Raw genomic sequence first — 20,666 nt, 5'->3', positions numbered from 1 at the left:
ACGATGGCCGAAATGGCCTCCTGCGCTGTAAATTTCAATGTTTCTAAAATTCGGGCACAACTCTGTGGGCCAATGCATGCACTGCCAGAATGATGCCACGTTTCTGTTCCGATAAATAGAATTGGCTAGACATGTCTTTCCTCAAATTGTTTAACTTTACCGTTCTCGGCCGAGGATAGCAGTCCGACAAGAAATTAAAAAAACACAAGTTGTTCCCCAGTTTTTTTTCCTCTCGGGTTACACGCTGCTTATCCTGCCACAGTGTGGGTCCAGCCTGAGCCAGTAATGTTTCTCCAGATGACCGAGATCAGCTCTGTTGGAGAAGTACGAGGTGCTGATTGAGGCTAAAGTCAGTCTGATTGTTCTTCTGCTGCCCTTGTCCCACGGAGAATTCCACCCAGTGCCTATTCTGGAGTTTGTCTAAACTTTCTGACCGAGGTCGGCTGATTGAAGCAACATCTGCCCCTGACTCAAACCCGTCTTGGCCAAATGATCTGTCGCTTGCTTTACTGTGATGCCACCCAAGTGTGTGTTTGTTTTTTCAGACCTTCAGTAATTATAATCGCCCTGCGGTTACAGTGATCAATAATTGGATTTGCACTGAGCGGTCTGGAATCTTAATTCCAATTACAAAAGCTATTTGGACTCACTCAATCTGTGTTCTGTTTGAGGGAGGGAAATTACCGAGACCAATGCCACATTTAAGCTATTGATGTTACAGGAGAAAACATAGAGGTGACAAGGAGCAACAAAGGGCCTTCAGAGGAAAGGATTTGTGAAAAGCCATTTCCCAAAGACTTGTGGTGGTGGAATACCCAAGTGTTTAACAACGAACTTATTTTGTCTCAGCTCGTTGACTTTACAATCCCTCCATGTCCTCGCCCCTCCCAATCTCTGTAACCTCCCCCAGCCCTACACCCCTTCCTATCTCTGTAACCTCCTCCAGCTCTACACCCCTCCCTATCTCTGTAATCTCCTCCAGCTCTACACCCCTCCCTATCTCTGTAACCTCTCCCAGCTCTACACCCCTCCCTATCTCTGTAACCTCCCCCAGCCCTACACCCCTCCCTATCTCTGTAACCTCCTCCAGCCCTACACCCCTCCCGAGATCTCTGCACTTCTCCAACTCTCTCTTGTACATCCCCCACTTCCTTCGCCCCACCATTGACGGCTGTGCCTTCAACAACCTCGGCCCTAAGCTCTAGAATTCCCTCCTTATACCTCTCCATCTCGCTCTCCATCTCGCTCTCTCTCTTTTCCCCCCCCCCCCCCACCTCTTTAAACCTACCTCCTCGACCAAGCCTTTAGCCACACCTCCTGATATTTAAGCTGGTGTCAGTGCTTGTCTGATTAGGCTCCTGTGAAGCACCATGGAGCGTTTTACTACAATCTGCAGGCAGATTGTTGGTCAGTTTAAATATGTTCAGTATGCAGGTACTGAGGGAGGGAGTGCCTTGCTTTCTCGGTCCTGATGTTTCCTCGTACCTTTCTTGCAGAACAAAAGTCGGCGAAGCACAGCACAAGATTGAAGAAGAAAACAAGTGATCTTAGTGAGCTTCTAAGTGCCATAGATTCTATAAAGCGTACACAGGAGGAGATCAATAGGTATGAAATTGGGTATTATATTTGAAGGACACAATGTGCTGTTGGAATGTAGGTTCCCTCTGCAGGGAGTTCCTCAACTCACCGAGGCTGCCTCCTGGGTCGGTGATTCACCTGCTGTGGATTTGGGTGGTTTATACCATTGTTAACAATCAAGATTAAAGAGCAAATTTTGGAGTTTTAATACAAATACAAAGCAGATGGAGCAGTGGCAGATCCTGGTGATGGAGCAGAGTTTAAGCACTAAAGGAGCCCTCCACAAGAAGGAATAGGAGCAGGAGTCGGCCATTAGGCCCCTCAAGCCTGCTCCGCCATTCATTAAGATCATGGCTGATCTTCTACCTCAGCTCCACTTTCCTGCACTGTCCCCACATCCCTTGGTTCCCCTAGGCTCCAAAAATCTCTTGATCTCGGTCTTGAATATACTCAACGCCTGAGCATCCACAGCCCTCTGGGGTAGAGAATTGCAAAGATTCACCCCCCTCTGGCCTTACTGTGCCAATACAGCTGTTGACTGTCTGCTCTGAAAACTTCTTATTCACATCACAACAATATTGTGCTCTTAATAGATGCGATATATCGACTTATCTTTTCACGAAGAGTGTTATGTCTTAAGAGTGCTGTAATCTGAAAAATGATTTTCAGACAGAATCGAGTTGCCTCAAGATTTATTCGCCTCCCACAGGAGATTACATAAGGATGAAAATTATACCAATTTATTTGCCGGCTGCTTGCATTATAAAGCTTACCTCCAAATGTGCAGGTGGTAACTGACGGGTAATCCGTGGGGGAATCGAGAACTGGGGGCATAGTCTCAGAATAAGGGGCCACCCATTTAGAACTGAGATGAGGAGGAATTTCTTCTCAGAGGGTTGTAAGTATGTGGAATTCTCTGCCCCAGAGAGCTGTGGAGGCTAGGTCATATATTTAAGGTGGAGATAGACAGATTTTTGAACGTAGGGGAGTCGAGGGTTATGGGGAGCGGGCAGGGAAGTGGAGCTGAGGCCAAGATCAGATCGGCCATGATCTTATTAAATGGCGGAGCAGGCTCGAGGGGCCGAATGGCTGACTCCTGCTCCTATTTCTTATGTTCCATCAGTTCCCTGGACACTCTCAGCGCTCCAGGACCTCATTCTTTATGTTGGAGAGAGAGAGATGCCCGCCTGCTCCCTCCTTCACTTTACGACAGATGTCAGTCATCACCCCGCCCAAGCCTCGGGTTGCTGTGACTGCGCACTGCCGTGCAGGCAGTCAGCTCGCCCGCTGCAGACCGTGGATGGAATCTGGGATCTTGCTGTGTCCCGCACCAGCCGTGCACTTAACCGCTGAGCCAAAGGGCTGTGTGTGTTTTTCCTAACGTTTTGAAACAAATCGGGGACTTTCCCTTAACACTCTTCCTTTCACCATTAGGTGAGCTGTAAAATGTGCCTGTGAATTATTATTCACAATCACAACAATATATGTTGTAATTACTAACTTGTAACCTCAGTAAGGTAATTATTCAATATTAACCACACTTTTATAAGTGGCTTTCCTCTTTGCAGACAGTGGATTTAAAAATTCATAGCCATACGATTGCAAGCTCAGTCAAACTTATTGCACACTTAATGTGACATGGTTTATAATTTGTGTAAATTTGAAGAATTCCTTTTCCATAAATCTGTAATTACCTGACTGCACATGAGTTTTTTTTTACTGATTACATAGCCACTCCCCTCACGGGTGATATATTGTGAGGCCAACTCATATTTCCAGTTGGTTAAATAGGATGGCATTATGAGCAAGGCTATGAGTCCACCATTGGCTCCAGCTAGCACAGTTGTATCACACCGAGTTACCCCCCCCCCGCCCCAGGCCCAACCCCCGAGTGTTAGACTGCACCCCCGGGTACTCCACAACGCACCTCGGCTAGAATTCACCTCGGCTGCTCTTCATTGGGTTAGTTTGAACTGGTCTCAGCTGACCACTGGGGGGCAACAGAGCATTCTCTGACCCACAGAAACACATCTTTGGTTAGCCAATCACAGTTTGCGATTGTTGGCAGAGACTGACCCACTGTCTTGGGTTTGTTGTAGTAAAATCAATTTGGGAGCTTCCTTTATAATTAAAAACATAATAATTATTCCTCATTTTCCCCATTTTGGGCCTATAATAGGTTGGAAGTGACTGTAATTCCACTCTCATGCTTCCTGCCCCCGAACCAATTATCTGCGTCTCACTCTTCTCACAAGTAGTGAACGATTACATTACCCCCTGTAGATTAGGCTATTTTGAAAGTAGCTTTGCTTGAGACAAGCCTTTAACCTTTTGCTGGTGTGTCCTGGGAATTCTGAGCTACCTGGACCAGTGAATTATTGCGATCTCAGCTCATTATCCTATGATCTGAAGTAAGAACAGTCAGTGATCTGGAAGGGTCATTGTTGGCAGGAAAAGGAATTTTTCAAATTTACACAATTTATAAATCATGTTACATTAAGTAATGCAGCTAATTGTCTGTCCTTGCAAACTGAAAAAGATCTTGAACAGAATCCAAGTTATAAATCACTGCTAATATTGCAGGATCAGTTATTCCTAACTTCCCCCGTCATAGCTTGACTCCCAGTCCTTTATCCTTCAACTGTTTTAAATTTAGGAATGTTTTCTGCATTAAAAACGCTATATAAATCAAGTCATCCTCATCCTCCTGTGCCTTTACCCCATCTCCCTCTTCCCGTTTCCATCAGCTGTGGCTCAGTGGGGCAGCACTCTTGCCTCTGAGTCAGGAGGTTGTGGGTTCAAGTCCCACTCCAGAGACTTGAGCACAAAAATCCAGGCTGACACTCCCAGAGCAGTGCTGCACTGTCGGAAGGGCAGTACTGAGGGAGAGCTGCACTGTCGGAGGGGCAGTACTGAGGGAGAGCTGCACTGTCGGAGGGGCAGTACTGAGGGAGTGCTGCACTGTCGGAGGGGCAGTACTGAGGGAGAGCTGCACTGTCGGAGGGGCAGTACTGAGGGAGAGCTGCACTGTCGGAGGGGCAGTACTGAGGGAGCGCCGCACTGTCGGAGGGGCAGTACTGAGGGAGAGCTGCACTGTCGGAGGGGCAGTACTGAGGGAGCGCCACACTGTCGGAGGGGCAGTACTGAGGGAGAGCTGCACTGTTGGAGGGGCCGTCTTTCGGATGAAACGTTAAATCGAGGAAAGGGCAGACGTAAAAGATCCCACAGCACTATTCCGAAGATGATCAGGGGAGTTATCCCCGGTGTCCTGGCCAATATTTATCCCTCAATCAACATAACAAGAAAAACAGATTATTTGGTCATTATCACATTGATGTTTGTGGGAGCTTGCTGTGCGCAACTTGGCTGCCGCATTTCCCACATTACAGCAGTGACTACACTCCAAAAGTACTTCATTAACTGTAAAGTGTTTTGAGACGAATGGTGGTCGTGAAAGGCGCTATATAAATGCAAGTCTTTCTTTCCCTCTCCTCTGCTCTTCCCCTTCCTGCTCCTCCCTATTTCTTTATGGAAAAATGTTGATTGTCACTGTCTCCCCAATTGCACGTTTCAAGTCTAGAATCGAAGAGGCTCAAAGATAGTACTGTTGGCGCAAGATTTGTTAGAAGGTGATATTACGGATTAGTAAGACTGTTTAGACACGTAACCAAAATGTAAATAAAGTGGATGTTTATTAAATATGCTGTGATGGAAATATTTAGTGTTTATAAAAGCCGGCGCGATTTGCGTTTGTTGGACTAAAAGGTGCATTCTTTATTTTAGAAGTTTGGTAGCTCTGCGGAATCGGACAGTAGCGAACCAGTCCAGTACAAATCAGTACCTTTTGCAACACAGAGACTATGTCGTCATTATCTTCCTCATCCTGCTCCAGATTGTTATTAACTACATATTCGACTAACCATGACCAGGACCAAACGAAGCCATATATGGGAGTGACCAGGATTGATGACCTCCAGGGGGTTGTTCTTCAGCACATGTTGGTCTTTAGACTACAAGGGTGCCAGACACAATGGTGGACGAGGTGTGCTTCTAATTTGATGACAAAGTGCTTTTGAAAACTTTTCATTGTGTGTACAATATATATGTATATATCATTATCTGGCAATGAAATACAGTGCTTTGAAGAAACACTCCACCCTCGCTGATGCTCCATGCGTATCTAGTTGGGTTCAAGGATCAATTTTTACAACTGCGGTAGTTAAGCCAGTTTTAGCAGAAGCCATATACTAAATAATGTGCAAATGTTAGAATACCATTAACAGCAGAAATATTCGTCCGATATACCAAACTGCATTCTCTGAATGCTGTTTCTAGTATTACCTGTTAACTAGTGCTTAGTTTATGAATGTTACAGTTCCTGAAGAGGGACGAGTAAGCTTAGCGTATATGTTTGGCTCGGATTGAAGTACTTTTTAAGCGGAGTCCGAAGTATATTTGTACTTAAAAGGTCAAAACATATTCTGTAGGGGGTGGGATGTTGGAGGAATGGAAAGCAGTGCCTTCTGGACGATTTCACACCGGTTTTCAGTATATGCTAATAACAAGTACGTTCGGGCTGTGCCATAGGGGGAAAAGCCTTACGACATTCCAAATGTAGAGTTTTCTCTTTAAATTTATTTTAATGCCTCAAGTTGTCATGACCTAACACTGCCATTGGTACCCATATGGTAGCTTGTAAAGTCAAGTTTTATTCTGTCATTTCAAGCAGAGTTAATCTAAACATGTTAACAAGTTCCGTTTATTCCCGACTTCACATCAATTATTCCTGTTATGTGCAAGTCTGGTTGTAAGTAACATTTTTTTTTCTTGGTCCGTCCCAACCCATTGCATACAAGAGGACTGCTTTGTGATTTTGGTTTCTGGGTGTACGACACACAGGCGATTTCTGCAAATCTAGTACTTGTTTAAACTTAGCGTCTTTCGAAATGTTATCCTTGCATCAACCTCTGGTGACTGTTAGAAAACACACAGATTATGCTTAAAAGGACCAGTGTTGTGCTTTTTTATATAGCAAAAGAAGTTGAACATGTGTGACTGAGGAAAGCCATTGGTGGGATCATGTGAATGTTTTGTCAATGTACCTAAGTATTTATTCATAAAACAGCCTTTTGTTAACTAAGATTTATCAAAGTTCTTTGTTTCCATAAATTCTGTATTTTCACACAAGATTCACTTAACTAATAAATATCTAAACAAAATGGACACCACAGCACAGTCACTTCCATTTATTCCCCCTGTCGGGTTTCCTGTTTATTTTGGGGAATGGTTTGTAAATGCAATACAGTCGCAGTGGCACAAACGACTGGCAAGATGTGTACCAAGTGCTTTCGGATCTCACTCCTTTAATAACCACTTGTAAAAGCACCACCACCTGTAATGCAATATTTATGATCACCAACGTAATAAAGACTTGTGATCACTCCTTTGACCACCTGGCGTGTTGTTAGGTGACTCTGCAGACAGAAAGATCTTCACTTAGCATTTGTCCCATTCACATTGAAGTGTTACGGCTTTAATGCCGTTTGACATCATCTTGGAACTTGAGGTGGTATCGTGGGCTTGGGGAGGGTTCCATCTCAGTCTTTCAACACCAAACAAGAAACAAAACTGTGCAGACAGTCGTGTGCAGAGAATGCATTGTTGAGAAGAATTGTTTTAATGTTTTCTTGCTATTTAACACATGAACGTACAGATTAGGGCAGGAACAGACTGGCTACACCATCGAGCTGCCCTAGTCTGCAATCTGCATGCACCATCATCGACCGTCCCAAGAACTCCCATGCAAGCCTCACAATCTCCTGGGAGTGACAAAAACAGAGAGAGCAGAAAATACCTTGGGATGATTTGGGAACAGACTCTGGGAGAAAAGATCCTCTCGAACCTCTGATCTAGCAACAAGCTCCAGGGGACCAGGGTGACTGATGTCACGACCCCCCGGTTAATCTCCCATCTATAGCTCAAGATGGCTTCCATCACAGAGCCTTGCCCCTTCACAAATCCACGCTCTTGAGTGCGTGTTGGCAACCTATTCCAGAGAACGGTGACTCTTCCTCGTTGTGTGTCAGCTGTGGCTCAGTGGGCAGCACTCTCGCCTCTGAGTCAGAAGGTTGTGGGTTCAAGTCCCACTCCAGAGACTTGAGCACAAAATCCAGGCTGGCACTCCCAGCGCAGTACTGAGGGAGAGCTGCACTGTCGGAGGTGCCGTCTTTCGGACGTTAAACCGAGGCCCTGTCAGCTCTCTCGGGTGGATGTAAAAGATCCCATGGCACTATTTGGAAGAAGAGAGCTCTCCCCGGTGTCCTGGCCAATATTTATCCTTCAACCAACATCACTTTGAAAATAAAACACATTATCTGGGTCATTATCACACTGCTGTTTTGGGGAGTTTGCTGTGCTTAAATTGGCTGTCGCATTTCCTATCCACCATCATCATAGGCGATCCCTCGAATGAGGCTGACTTGCTTCCATGCCAAAAGGGATGAGTTCACAGGTTTTTCAATGAATAACCCGATATTCCAGTCCTGAACTCCAGGGGTGGAAGATGCCTGTGCGTGGATTGTTTTAACGTGGGGTGACCGTTGCACACCAGCCACCACACGGGCTCGACAGAGCTAGGCCTTGGTCCAGTGGCAAGGGTTAACCAAGACGACTGGAGACCTGCTCTGCTGCACGGACCCAGTGCGCACACATATCGCAATGTGGGCTGGGCCCGTGCTGCCCCAGGGCCCTCGGCTCTTTTGGGTCCCGTACCCTCATTCGCCGCACCTCCGCCACAAAACATTCACCGTCCCTCCACCACGATCTCTCACCGCACCTCCGCACCAAACATTCGCCGCACCTCCGCCACGATCACTCACCGAATCTCAGCCACGATCTCTCGCCGCTTCTCCGCCTCAAACATTCGCCACTCATCTGCCCAGCCTTCCCGCTCATTTCCGATATTACAACAATGGCTGCACTTCAAAAAGAGTACTTAATTGTCTGTACAACGCTTTTGGACATCCTGAGATTATAAAAGGCGCTATATAAATGCAAGTCCTTTTAGCAAGTAACATAACTGTTTTTATAATAGGTATGATGCCCTTTGTTCTCCCTGCCTCCCGAGTTCAAATAACATTTACGTGAACAGAATTTTATTCCTTCATTATTTGAATCCCTATCATATTGCCTTGAAATGTTTCTCCCTCCCTCTTCCGCTCTCGCTCGTTCTCCCTCCCTCCCTTGCCCGCCCCCTGATCACAAAGGCTCAGTGTGGTAGTCCAAAACTGTACACCATATTCTAGATACGGCTTAAACCCACACTTGTACAAGGAAAGAATTGTACTTCCTGTTTTATATTTAATTCTCCTCTCAGTACATCCTAAAGCCGTATTCGCGTCGGCAACATTCAGTGATTCATAGCCAGCAACAGCCAGGTCCTTCCCCGCATAGCAGCCTTTTTCAAGACTTCTCTCCGCATTCTCTGATGACGATACTTTCCCCAACAGGCCCAATTGTAGTCATTAAAGCTATTTATAACTTCAGCGCATTTCCAGCAGGAATCACCAGATAGAGATCATGAGTGTGAACTCCAGCTGATTTTGGTTTCCTCTCACTGAGGCGGGACCATTGTTTTTAATTCTTTGGAATTCTTATTAAAAAAAATTGATTTTTTAATTTAAAGGCTATTTGAATCTCCCACTGCAGCAAAGGGGAGAGAGAACCAATTGTAACACTCCTCACCTTGCTGTGGCTGCGATCAGCACACTCCTCACACACACTGCGGTTAGAAACTGCCACCTTCCTGGTTTGAGCCTCTGCTTCCCCCTTTGGCTAAGATCAAGTGTAGTATCTGTTCTTATCAGGAGGTGTGTGGGGGGCCTGACCCATCCACCTCCATGGCACGAACCTGGTATTGCAGTACTTCCAGGAACGGTGCAGTGGCTCTAGGCCTTTTGGCTAAGAGCATTGGCGCAGAGTGATCCTTGGCGTGTGCAAGGTGACCTCTGGCGTTTGTGATTTGACAAAGAATTGGAACGATTGGCTACGAATTTCAAAAAAAAAAAATCTGTTCTTATCGCTTCTCGGCCTTTTGGCTAAGATCATGCGTAACTGACCTGACAGGGGAGTAACCACCATAACCCCAAGGTGGTTCTCCCTGGATCAGGAAGGTATATGCTTTCTTTTTTGGAAATAGGAGGTGTGTGGGGGACCTGACCCATCCACCTCCATGGCACGAACCTGGTATTGCAGTACTTCCAGGAACGGTGCAGTGGCTCTAGGCCTTTTGGCTAAGAGCATTGGCGCAGAGTGATCCTTGATGTGTGCAAGGTGACCTCTGGCGTTTGTGATCTGACAAAGAATTGGAAAGATTGGCTACGAAAAAATTTTTAAAAAATAAATTAAAAAATCTGTTCTTATCAGTTTGATATCCCCTATGGGTACATGATATTGAATAGATTTTTGGACAGGGAGCTGGATCAGGGGCAGGCCCCGTCCAGTCCATGCACCGACCTGGTATTGCAATATTTCCAGGAATGGTGCAACTTCGCCTCTCGGCCTTTTGGCCTAAGATCAAACACATTGGCGCAAAGTGATCTTTGGCGTTAGAGTTGATCTGGAAAGAAATTGGATTTAAAAAATAAGTAAATAAATAAATTAATTTAAATAAAAAAATTTAAAAAACTGCTGAGCCAGTGGGGGAATGTGCTCCAGGAACAGGAGGAGGCCGTTAATTCCCTCGAGCCTGTTCCGCCATTCAATGAGCTCATGGCTGATCTGCGACCTAACTCCATCTACCTGCCTTTGGCCCATATCCCTCAATATAAAACTTATCAATCGCAGATTTAAAATTTGCAATTGATCAATCGCTGATTGAGGAAGAGTGTGTGTGTGTGTGTGTAGAAGTGTTTCTCAATTTCACTCGTGAAAGGTCTGCATCTAATTTTTAAACTAAGCCACCTGAGCAGAGAGGTCAACAACCAGGGGGCATAGATTTAAAGTAATTTAGTAATATAGTAAGTGGGAGGTTTAGAGGGGATTTGAGGGGAATTTTTTTCACCCAGAGGGTGGTGGGAGTCTGGAACTCACGGCCTGAAAGGGAGGTAGAGACAGAAACCCTCACCACATTTAAAAAGTACTTGGATGTGCGCCTGAAGTGCTGTAACCTACAGGGCTACGGACCGAGAGCTGGAAAGTGGGATTAGGCTGAGTAGCTTTGTCGGCCGGCGTGGACACGATGGGCCGAAATGGCTTCCTTCCATGCTGTAAATTTCTGTGATTCTATAGACTTAGACCAGCAGAAATAGTTTCTATCTACCCTATCTGTTCCCCTTAATATCTTAAACTCTATGGGGAGCCCTGAGAAAAGCTGCATGAGGCAGCCAAGGATTCCAATGAGAGGTGGGGTTGTAAACTCGTTAAAGCTCCCAGTTAAGAACATAAGAAATAGGAGCAGGAATAGGTCATTTGGCCCCTCGAGCCTGCTCCGCCATTTAATAAGATCATGGCTGATCTGATCATGGACTCAGCTCCACTTCCCTGCCCACTCCCCATAACCCTCGACTCCATTATCGCTCAAAAATCTGTCTATCTCCACCTTAAATATATTCAATAACCCAGCCTCCACAGCTCTCTGGGGCAGAGAATTCCACTGATTTACAACCCTCAGAGAAGAAATTCCTCCTCATCTCAGTTTTAAATGGGCGACCCCTTATTCTGAGACTATGCCTCCCCCCCACCGTTCTATATTGCCCCCATGCATGGAAACATCCTCTCTGCATCTACCCCACCGAGCCCCTCAGAATCTTACACGTTTCAATAAGATCACCTCTCATTCTTCTGAACTCCAATGAGTATAGGCCCAACCTGCTCAAGTTTTCTTCATAAGACAACCCCTTCATCGCAGGAATCAACTTTCTCTGAACTGCTCCTTTTTCTTATGTTCAGATGTTAAAAAATTAAGACAGAGTTTTGTGTTTCATAAGAACATAAGAAATAGGAACAGGAATAGGCCATACAGACCCTTGAGCCTGCTCCGCCATTCAATAAGATCATGGCTGATCTGATCATGGACTCAGCTCCACTTCCCTGCCCGCTCCCCATAACCTCTTATCTCCTTATCATTTAAGAAACTCTCTATTTCTGTCTTAAATTTATTCAATGTCCCAGCTTCCACAGCTCTCTGAGGCAGCGAATTCCACAGATTTACAACCCTGAGAGAAGAAATTGCTCCTCGTCTGTTTTAAACGGACGACCCCTTATTCTAAGATCGTGCCCCCTAGTTCTAGTCTCCCCCATCAGTGGAAACATCCTCTCTGCATCCACCTTGTCAAGCCCCCTCAGAATCTTATACGTTTCTATAAGATCGTTCTCTTTCTTCTGAACTCCAATGAGTAGAGGCCCAGCCTACTCAACCTTTCCTCATAAGTCAAGCCCCTCATCCCCAGAATCAACCAAGTGAACCTTCTCTGAACTGCCTCCAAAGCAAGTATATCCTTTTGTAAATATGGAAACCAAAACTTCTCGCATTGCTCTAGGTGTGGCCTCACCAATACCTTATATAGCTGTAGCAAGACTTCCCTGCTTTTATATATGATCTGAGGGACACTGCCAAAAGTTCACTTAGATTTCAAGTCTAGAATAGGCACTCTTGCAAACAAAATTGGGAAGTTAGGACTCATTTATGACGAGTGATTGAAGGTATGAGATAATCTAGGAGGGTACGAAAGATCCCAAGAAACTCCCAGCCCCATTTGGCTACAAAATTGGGTTGCACTGCGAAGAGAGATCAAGGTGCAGGGTGCCAAGTCCTGAATAGTTCCAAGCCCTGAGTAAGTGAGACCATAAACATAAGAATATAATAGGAGCAGGAGCAGGCCACCTGGCCCCTCGAGCCTGCTCCGCCATTCAATAAGATCATGGCTGATCTGATCATGGACTCAGCTCCAATTCGCTGCCCATAACCCTTGACTCCCTTATCGCTCAAAAATCTGTCTCTGCCTTTAATATATTCAATGACCCAGCCTCCACAGCTCTCTGGGGCAGAGAATTCCAAAGATTCACAACCCTTTGAGGGAAGGAATTTCTCCTCATCTCTGTTTTAAATGGGCGACCCCTTATTTTGAGACTGTCCCCTGGTTCTAGCTTCCCTTATAAGTGGAAATATCCTCTCTCTATCCACCTTGTTGAGCCCCCTCATTATCTTATAAGTTTTGATAAGATCACCTCTCAGTCTTCTGAACTCCAATGTGTATAGGCCCAACCTACTCAACCTATCTTCATAAGTCAACCCCCTCATCTCAGGAATCAACCTAGTGAACCTTCTCTGAACCGTCTCCAATGCAAGTATATCCTTCCTTAAATAAGGAGACCAAAACTGCCCGCAGTACTCTAGGTGCGGCCTCACCAATACCCTGTACAGTTGTAGCAGGACTACCCTGCTTTTATACTCCATCCCCCTTGCAATAAAGACCAACATTCCATTTGCTTTCCTGATTACTTGCTGTACCTGCATAATAACCTTTTGGGTTTCATGCACAAGGACCCCCAGGTCCCTCTGTACTGCGGCACTTTGCAATTTTTCTCCATTTAAATTATAATTTGCTTTTCTATTTTTTCTGCCAAAGTGGATAACCTCACATTTTCCCACATTATACTCCACCTGCCAAATATTTGCCCACTCACTTAGCCTGTCTATATCCCTTTTCAGATTTTTTGTGTCTTCTTCACAATTTGCTTTCCCACCCATCTTTGTATCATCAGCAAACATGACTGATACACTCGATCTCTTCATCCAAGTCATTAATATAGATTGTAAATAGTTGAGGCCCCAGCACAGATCCCTGATGCACCCCACTAGTTACTGTTTGCCAACAGAAAATGACCCATTTATCCCAAATCTCTGTTTTCTGTTAGTTAGCCAATCCTCTATCCATGCTAATGTATTACCTCCAACCCCGTGAACTTTTATCTTGTGCAGTAACCTTTTATATGGCACCTTATCGAATGCCTTCTGGAAATCCAAATACACCACATCCACTGGTTCCCCCTTATCCACCCTGCTCATTACATCCTCAAAGAACTCCAGCAAATTTGTCAAACATGATTTCCCTTTCATAAAACCATGCTGACTCTGCTTGATTAAATTATACTTTTCCAAATGTCCCGCTACTACTTCCTTAATAATGGACTCCAGCATTTTCCCAACGACAGATGTTAGGCTAACTGGTCTATAGTTTCCTGCTTTTTGTCTGCCTCCTTTTTTAAATAGGGGCGTTACATTTGCGGTTTTCCAATCCGCTGGGACTGCCCCAGAATCCAGGGAATAAAGGTCTCTATAGACTTGCAGTCCCTTAAAACAGAAACGTTGTGAACTTCCTGTGCAATCTTAATTTCATAATGGTGTCCACAGCAGTGCTAGTTTAGTGCCCCTCTCACTCACCCTCCTCCCATTCTAGGATTAGATGACGGGCAATGTTCCAATGGTCTGTCACTCTGTCTTGATGACACCTCCCTGTCCTATCCAACTCTTTCATAATCTTAAAAACCTCTATCAGGTCACCCCTCGGTGTTCTCCTTTCCAGAGAAATAGTCCCAGCCTGTTAAATCGACCCTGATCAATATGATCTCGCAGTTCTGGTATCGGCCTAGTGAACTTTTTTGCACCTCATCCAGTGCCTCGATATTCTTTTTATAATATGGAGAGCAGAACTGTGCACATTCCTCCCCAAGTGTCGTCTAACCAACATTTTGCACAAGTTTAACATAGCTTCTCTGCTTTTCAGCTCTTTGCCTCTAGAAATGAACCCCAATGCTTTGTTTGCATATTTACTGGTTTTATTAACCTGTGTCGCTGCTTTTAGTGTTGTGTGTGTATCTGTGCCCCCAGATGCCTTTGCTCCTCTAGCCCATTTAGACCCGTATTATCCAGGGAGTGGGTGGCATCCTTATCCCTCCTCCCAAAATGCACCACTTCGCACTTATCTGCATTGAAATGAATTTGTTAATTGCACCCATTGTGCAAGTTTATCATCTTGTATTTTGTTGCATTTTTCTTCAGTATTAGCTACACCCCAACCACCCCCCCCACCCCCCCAAAAAAAAAAATTGGTGTCCTCTGCAAATTTTGAAATTGTATTTCCGATTCCCAAGTCCGAATGGTTTATGTAAATGATCGGTGATCTACTCAGCCGGTCAGGCAGCATCTGTAGAGAGGGAAACAGAGTTAACGTCTCAGGTCGATGACCCCTCGTCAGAACATCAACCTGAAACGTTAACTCTGTTTCTCTCTCCACTGATGCTGCCCGACCCGCTGAGTGTTTCCAGCATTTTCTGCTTTTATTTGTTTTCCAGCATCCGCAGTGTTTTGATTTTGTGTGATCGGTGATCCAATCAGGCCAAATGTGGCAGCCATGCCATTTGGCATCATATTGCAGAGAAATACTCTGCCAACGATGGTTTACGGGATGTTTGAGTCCACGCTCACCAGTCTCTCGAACAAATTGCTCAGGAAAGTGCAATCATTGTTGTGATACAAACATTGTCATTGATGACGAGATTCAACACCGCCTCCAGTGCGCCTGTGTAGTCTTTAGCCGCCTGAGGAAAAGAGACCAGGCCCTCAAATCTACCACCAAACTCATGGTCTACAAGGCTGTAGTAATACCTGCCCTCCTGTATGGCTCAGAGACATGGACCATGTACAGTAGACACCTCAAGTCGCTGGAGAAATACCACCAACGATGTCTCCGCAAGATCCTATAAATCCCCTGGGAGGACAGACGCACCAACATTAGCGTCCTCGATCAGGCCAACATTCCAGCATTGAAGCACTGACCACACTTGATCAGCTCCGCTGGGCAGGCCATATAGTTCGCATGCCAGATATGAGACTCCCAAAGCAAGCACTCTACTAGGAACTCCTTCACGGCAAACGAGCCAAAGGTGGTCAGAGGAAAAGTTACAAGGACACCCTCCAAGCCTCTCTGATAAAGTGCATTGTCCCCACCTGGGAGTCCCTGGCCAAAGACTTCCCTAAGTGGAGGAAGTGCATCTGGGAGGGCGCTGAGCACCTTGAGTCTCGTCGCCGAGAGCATGCAGAAAGCAAGCGCAGGCAGCGGAAAGAGCGTGCGGCAAACCAGTCCCACCCACCGTTTCCCTCAACCACTGTCTGTCCCACCTGTGACAGAGACTGTGGCTCTCGTATTGAACTGTTCAGCCACCTAAGGACTGATTTTAAGAGTGGAAGCAAGTCTATGATGATGATGATGAACATCGGAAAATGATGGGCAGGAAAAGGCCCACTGTTCCATCCGGCCTGGTCCATGCCTTGTGCGTCACAATGCTGACACTCCCCTCCCTGTAGTCTCCTGGGAGAGGCAAAAATCCAGGGCCAATTATGGTGGGGGGGGGGGCGTGCGGCTATCTGGAGAATTCCTCTCCTTCCCTTTTATTTGATCGAAGCTCGTCAGGAAGATCACGTCTATGTCTGTGTTCATTCCCAATCCATTTCAAACGCCTCCAATAGTTCCTTGTGACTCGGGGTTCCTTCTCAATCCTTTTCTGTACTGGAGTTTGCTGCCATTTCCTCTTTCATTTAGCATTTGGAAACCTGCTTGTGTCAGCCGTGGCTCAGTGGGCAGCACCCTCGCCTCTGGGTCAGAAGGTTGTGGGTTCAATTCCCACTCCAGGGACTTGAGCACATAAATCCAGGCTGACACTCCCAGTGCGGTGCTGAGGGAGTGCTGCACTGTCGGAGGTGCCGTCTTTCGGATGAGACGTTAAACCGAGGCCCCGTCTGCCCTCTCAGGTGGACGTAAAAGATCCCATGGCACTATTTTGAAGAGGAGCAGGGGAGTTATCCCAGTGTTCTGGCCAATATTTATCCCTTAATCAAAATCTCTCAAACAAATTAGCCGGTCATTATCACATTGCTGTTTGTGGGAACTTGCTGTGCACAAATTGACTACGATTCCAAAATAAAAGTGCTTCATTGGCTGTAAAGCGCTGTGGGACGTCTGGTGGTATTAAAAGGTGCTACTGTGTATAAATGCAAGTCTTTTTTTCTTTTTCTTCAGTCCAGTGTGTCTGAATCTACATTGCTTCCTCTCTCTGGAGTCCTCTGCCACATCCCTCAGCCTCTCATTCCTGCTGATTGCTTTGTGTATAGCAGTAATCAGACAATGTCAGGTGCCCTTGCTAATTCCGAGTTTGATTTAAGTCCATTCCCTTGTAGGTCCCCAATCGATATTTCAGCATGAATAGAGGGTGATGATTTTATCCAGCTCCGCAGGGAATGGGATAATGTTAGTTTAGTGTGGCAATGCTTTGTCACACTAATACTGCAATTCAACAGATCTCTTTGTAACACTGTTGTGTACAAATCTGTAGATACCACAGCCACAATCTTCCAGTCTGTATCTCTCAGGGGGATGGGAAAGGTGTTGCAAGGAACTGCAGCAACTCCGTGACCTGCTGAAGGAGTCAGCTGAACATGTACACTGTTAAACTTTGCACAGCATGCCACACAAAAAGGCTGCTCCATGCTCAGCGTACACTTCACACCGATGCACAAACATTACCTGGCCCTCTGCTCCATCCTCTGCATTTCTTGTTCAGAAGTGCTTGAACAGTGTCACTTCGAGTGAGATTCTGTTAACGACCAAAGCCCTGTACCTGTAATAGATTATCTGCAGGTCAATACCATGTCAAGTCTCAACAAGGTACATCACTCGTCTTTGCATACACCTTCGCTGCATCAAAGACTAACTCCTTTGCTAAGAACCCTCACAAAGCCTTCAGTCACAGCCATTGTCCTTTCCCCGAGGAAGGATGCTTTAGTAAATAGAAACTGCTCAGTCAGAGATGTACAGGGCATTTCCTGTTGCTCCACATAAATCAGGGTCCCCAGCGCCCCCTCATGGGACGCACTTGGTTTATTGCCAGCAAACGGCACACCGTGACAGGAGAAAGGTGTCAAGTGATGTCCCAGTATTCAATCCCGCCCGAGGAGGAAGCAGAGACAAAGAAATACTGCTCATCTTTCTATCTCTGTTCTTTGTGCATTTTATAGGGCTGTAACTCAATGGCCTCCTCCCATTTCATTCAATGCCTCTCAGCATGGTACAGTAGGATGAATGGTATGGCTCCATCTCCAGTTACCTGGCAGTGAGCTGGAATATACTGCCCCATCAATCTCATGAATAAGCAGTCTATTAGGAAAAAGTGATACTATATCAGTTACAGCGACATAAAAGCACAATAATGAATGTGTATTAATTACAATGAAAATCAATACTAAGTGGTCATCTTGGTTGTCTTAATCTGATTACAACCTGTAAATGGCTATTTAAGGTAGATGCCCATTGAATCAGAATGGTCAGGAAGCAGAGTTTTGCTGAATTCTTAATGAAACCTGTGCAGCGACTTCTGATTTTGTTGCAGCACATTGCTTCTGTCAAAGGAGATTAAGTTCAATGAACTGATTCATATTGGCTCTTTGAAAAAGATTATAACAAGATGCAGCAGGCGCATAAGAACAACATTGTCTCCAAGTTCCTCCGTGTGTCACACACGGACTGCAACGGTTCAAGAAGGTGGCTCACCACCACCTTCTCGAGGGCAACTAGGGATGGGCAATAAATGCCAGCCTTGCCAGTGATGCCGACCACCCAAGAATATATTAATACAATGGGATGTGTCCACTCTGGCTCAGTGGGTAGCACCCTCACCTCTGAGTCACAAGGTTGTGGGTTCAAGTCCCATTCCAGAGACTTGAGCACAAAAGTCTAGGCTGACACTCCCAGTGCAGTGCTGAGGGAGTGCTGCACTGTCGGAGGTGCCGTCTTTCATATGAGACATTAATCTGCACTCAGGTGAAGGTAAAAGATCCCACGGCCACTATTTCGAAGAAGAACAGGGGAGTTATCACCGATGTCCTGGGGCCAATATTTATCCTCAACCAACACCACTAAAACAGATTCTCTGATCATTATCACATTGCTGTTTGTGGGAGCTTGCTGTGCGCAAATTGGTTGCCAGGTTTCCTACATTACAACAGTGACTACACTCCAAAAGTACTTCATTGTAAAGCGCTTTAGGACGTCTGGTGGTCGTGAAAGGTGCTATATAAATGCAAATCTTTCTTTAATTTCTTTTATGTAAAAATACACTTGAATTACTCTATAACAGAAATGTCATTGTTATAGCTCCTGGAGAAAGAACCTAATTGAGGAATTGACTGTGATGGTAAACTAGATGAGTGGGCTAAATTTGTTCGATGTACAACCGTTAAAAATACTACTTAGGCTCCATTTATACTACAACCACGGCGTCAGTGTGAAACAGTTTTACTTGGCAATGACACTATAGTATGATGTAAGTGAACTTTAACTCACGATTTACAACTAATTGCATTTATATAGTGCCTTTAACGTAGTAAAATGTCCCAAGGTGCTTCACAAGAACGATTATGAAACAAAATTTGACACCAAGCCACATAAGGAGATATTAGTGCAGGTGACCAAAAGCTTGGTCACAGAGGCAGCTTAAGGAATATAAACAGAAAATGCTGGAAATCTCAGTGGGTCGGGCAGCATGTGTGGAGAGAGAAGCAGAGTTAACATTTCGGGTCAATGATCCTTCGTCAGAACTGGAGAGTGTTCGGAAAGAACGGATTCTTAACCAGCACTGAACAGGGGAGGGAAGGAAAGAACAAAAGGGAAGGTCTGTGATTGGGTGGAAGTCAGGAGAGATTTGAGAGACAAAAGGGGATGATGGGCCAAATTCAAATGGTAATGGCAGGAGTTAGAAAAACATTAGTTAAGATCGAGTGTGAATGGTGGGATAATGACCAACTGCCATTGTTTTTATTCCAGATTCCAGCATCCGCAGTATTTTGCTTTTGCATTCAGGTAGTTTGAGGAGCATCTTAAAGGAAGAGAGGAGACAGAGGGGTTTAGGGAGGGAGTGCCAGAGCTTGGGGCCCAGGCGGCTGAAGACATGTCCACCGATGGTGGAGCGATTATAATCAGGGATACGCAGGAGGCCGGAATTAGAGGAGAGCAGATATCTCGGGGGGGTTAGGGGGGCGGGTGTGAGGCTGAAGGAGATTCCAGAGATAGGGAGGGGCGAGGCCATGGAGGGCTTTGTAAACAAGGATGAGAATTTTCCGATATAAGCACGCAGCGCGTTATGGCTAACCACGAGAAGTACAATTTTGGAAGAAAATCGACCCTAATACCTGCGTGAGCAGAGTGTGGCAGTACTCAAAACACTCGGGTACCATGTGGTGAGAATTTGCTTTGTGCCCACAGGTTCTCACATGACGAGTTTCTGAAATCAGTCAGCCCATCAAAAATGTGGATAGTAAATATTTGTATTGAATTGAAGAACAATATTTACAACACACACAGTGCAGTCTGACAATTGTAGGGCGGGAAAAGGCCGTGTCGGGAGTCTGTAGCCTAGGACAAGCAGCAGGATGTTTCCGCTTAGGTACAAGTTATGACCAAAGATCACCGACCTGAAACGTTAACTCGGTTTCTCTCTTCACAGACACTATCTCACCTGCTGAGTATTTCCAGCATTTTCTGTTTTACTTTCAGATTCCAGCATCCGCAGTATTTTGTTTTCGTGCAAGATTGTCGGGGAGGCCATCAATATAAGATAGTCACTAATAAATGCGATCGGGATTTCAGGAGAAACTTCTTTACCCAGAGAGCGGTGAGAATGTGGAACTCGCTGCCACAGGGAGGGGTTGAGACGAATAGTGTCGAGGCATTTAAGGGGAAGCTGGATAAGATAAACACACGAGGGAGAAGGGAATAGAGGGATATGTTGATGCGGTGAGATGAAGAGGGGTGGGAGGGGGCTGGTGTGGAGCATAAACCCCGGCACGGACCTGTCGCCCTGAAAGCCCTGAAGGACTCCCGCGAGCGCTTGCCGGAAAATGGCTAAAAAGATGTGCACCTACCTGTTCCTGCTGCGCCCACCAGCAATCCCGGCTCTAAGGCCTCGGCTCCCGGCACATCGCAGCGCGTGCACTGCGGGACAGACGTGGAGCTGGGCTGGAGTCACGTGGCACTGGG

At 45.7% G+C, this 20,666-nt stretch overlaps 1 protein-coding gene and 3 pseudogenes across 7 annotated transcripts in view; all 4 read left to right on the top strand.

The window, feature by feature from the left end:
- Positions 1-6,806, top strand: part of osbpl8 (oxysterol binding protein-like 8) — a 207,063-nt gene extending 200,257 nt beyond the window's left edge. For all 7 annotated transcript variants that reach the window (XM_070900103.1, XM_070900102.1, XM_070900100.1 and 4 more), the window contains 2 exons: positions 1,497-1,605; positions 5,362-6,806. In XM_070900103.1, coding sequence (XP_070756204.1) covers positions 1,497-1,605; positions 5,362-5,497 — 245 coding nt within the window. In that variant the 3' untranslated portion in view covers positions 5,498-6,806. The remainder of the gene's footprint in view (positions 1-1,496; positions 1,606-5,361) is intronic.
- Positions 6,807-9,394: 2,588 nt separating this feature from the next.
- Positions 9,395-9,524, top strand: LOC139226063 (U2 spliceosomal RNA; annotated as a pseudogene).
- A 130-nt stretch (positions 9,525-9,654) lies between these two features.
- LOC139225984 (U2 spliceosomal RNA) lies at positions 9,655-9,856 on the top strand (annotated as a pseudogene).
- A 105-nt stretch (positions 9,857-9,961) lies between these two features.
- On the top strand, positions 9,962-10,129 carry LOC139225989 (U2 spliceosomal RNA; annotated as a pseudogene).
- The last annotated feature ends 10,537 nt before the right edge of the window (positions 10,130-20,666 follow it).

This window comes from Pristiophorus japonicus, chromosome 15, assembly GCF_044704955.1.
Source record: "Pristiophorus japonicus isolate sPriJap1 chromosome 15, sPriJap1.hap1, whole genome shotgun sequence".
NCBI lineage: Eukaryota > Metazoa > Chordata > Chondrichthyes > Pristiophoridae > Pristiophorus > Pristiophorus japonicus.
Note: the sequence above shows the minus strand (reverse complement) of the source record. Positions and strands in the feature narration are given on the sequence as shown.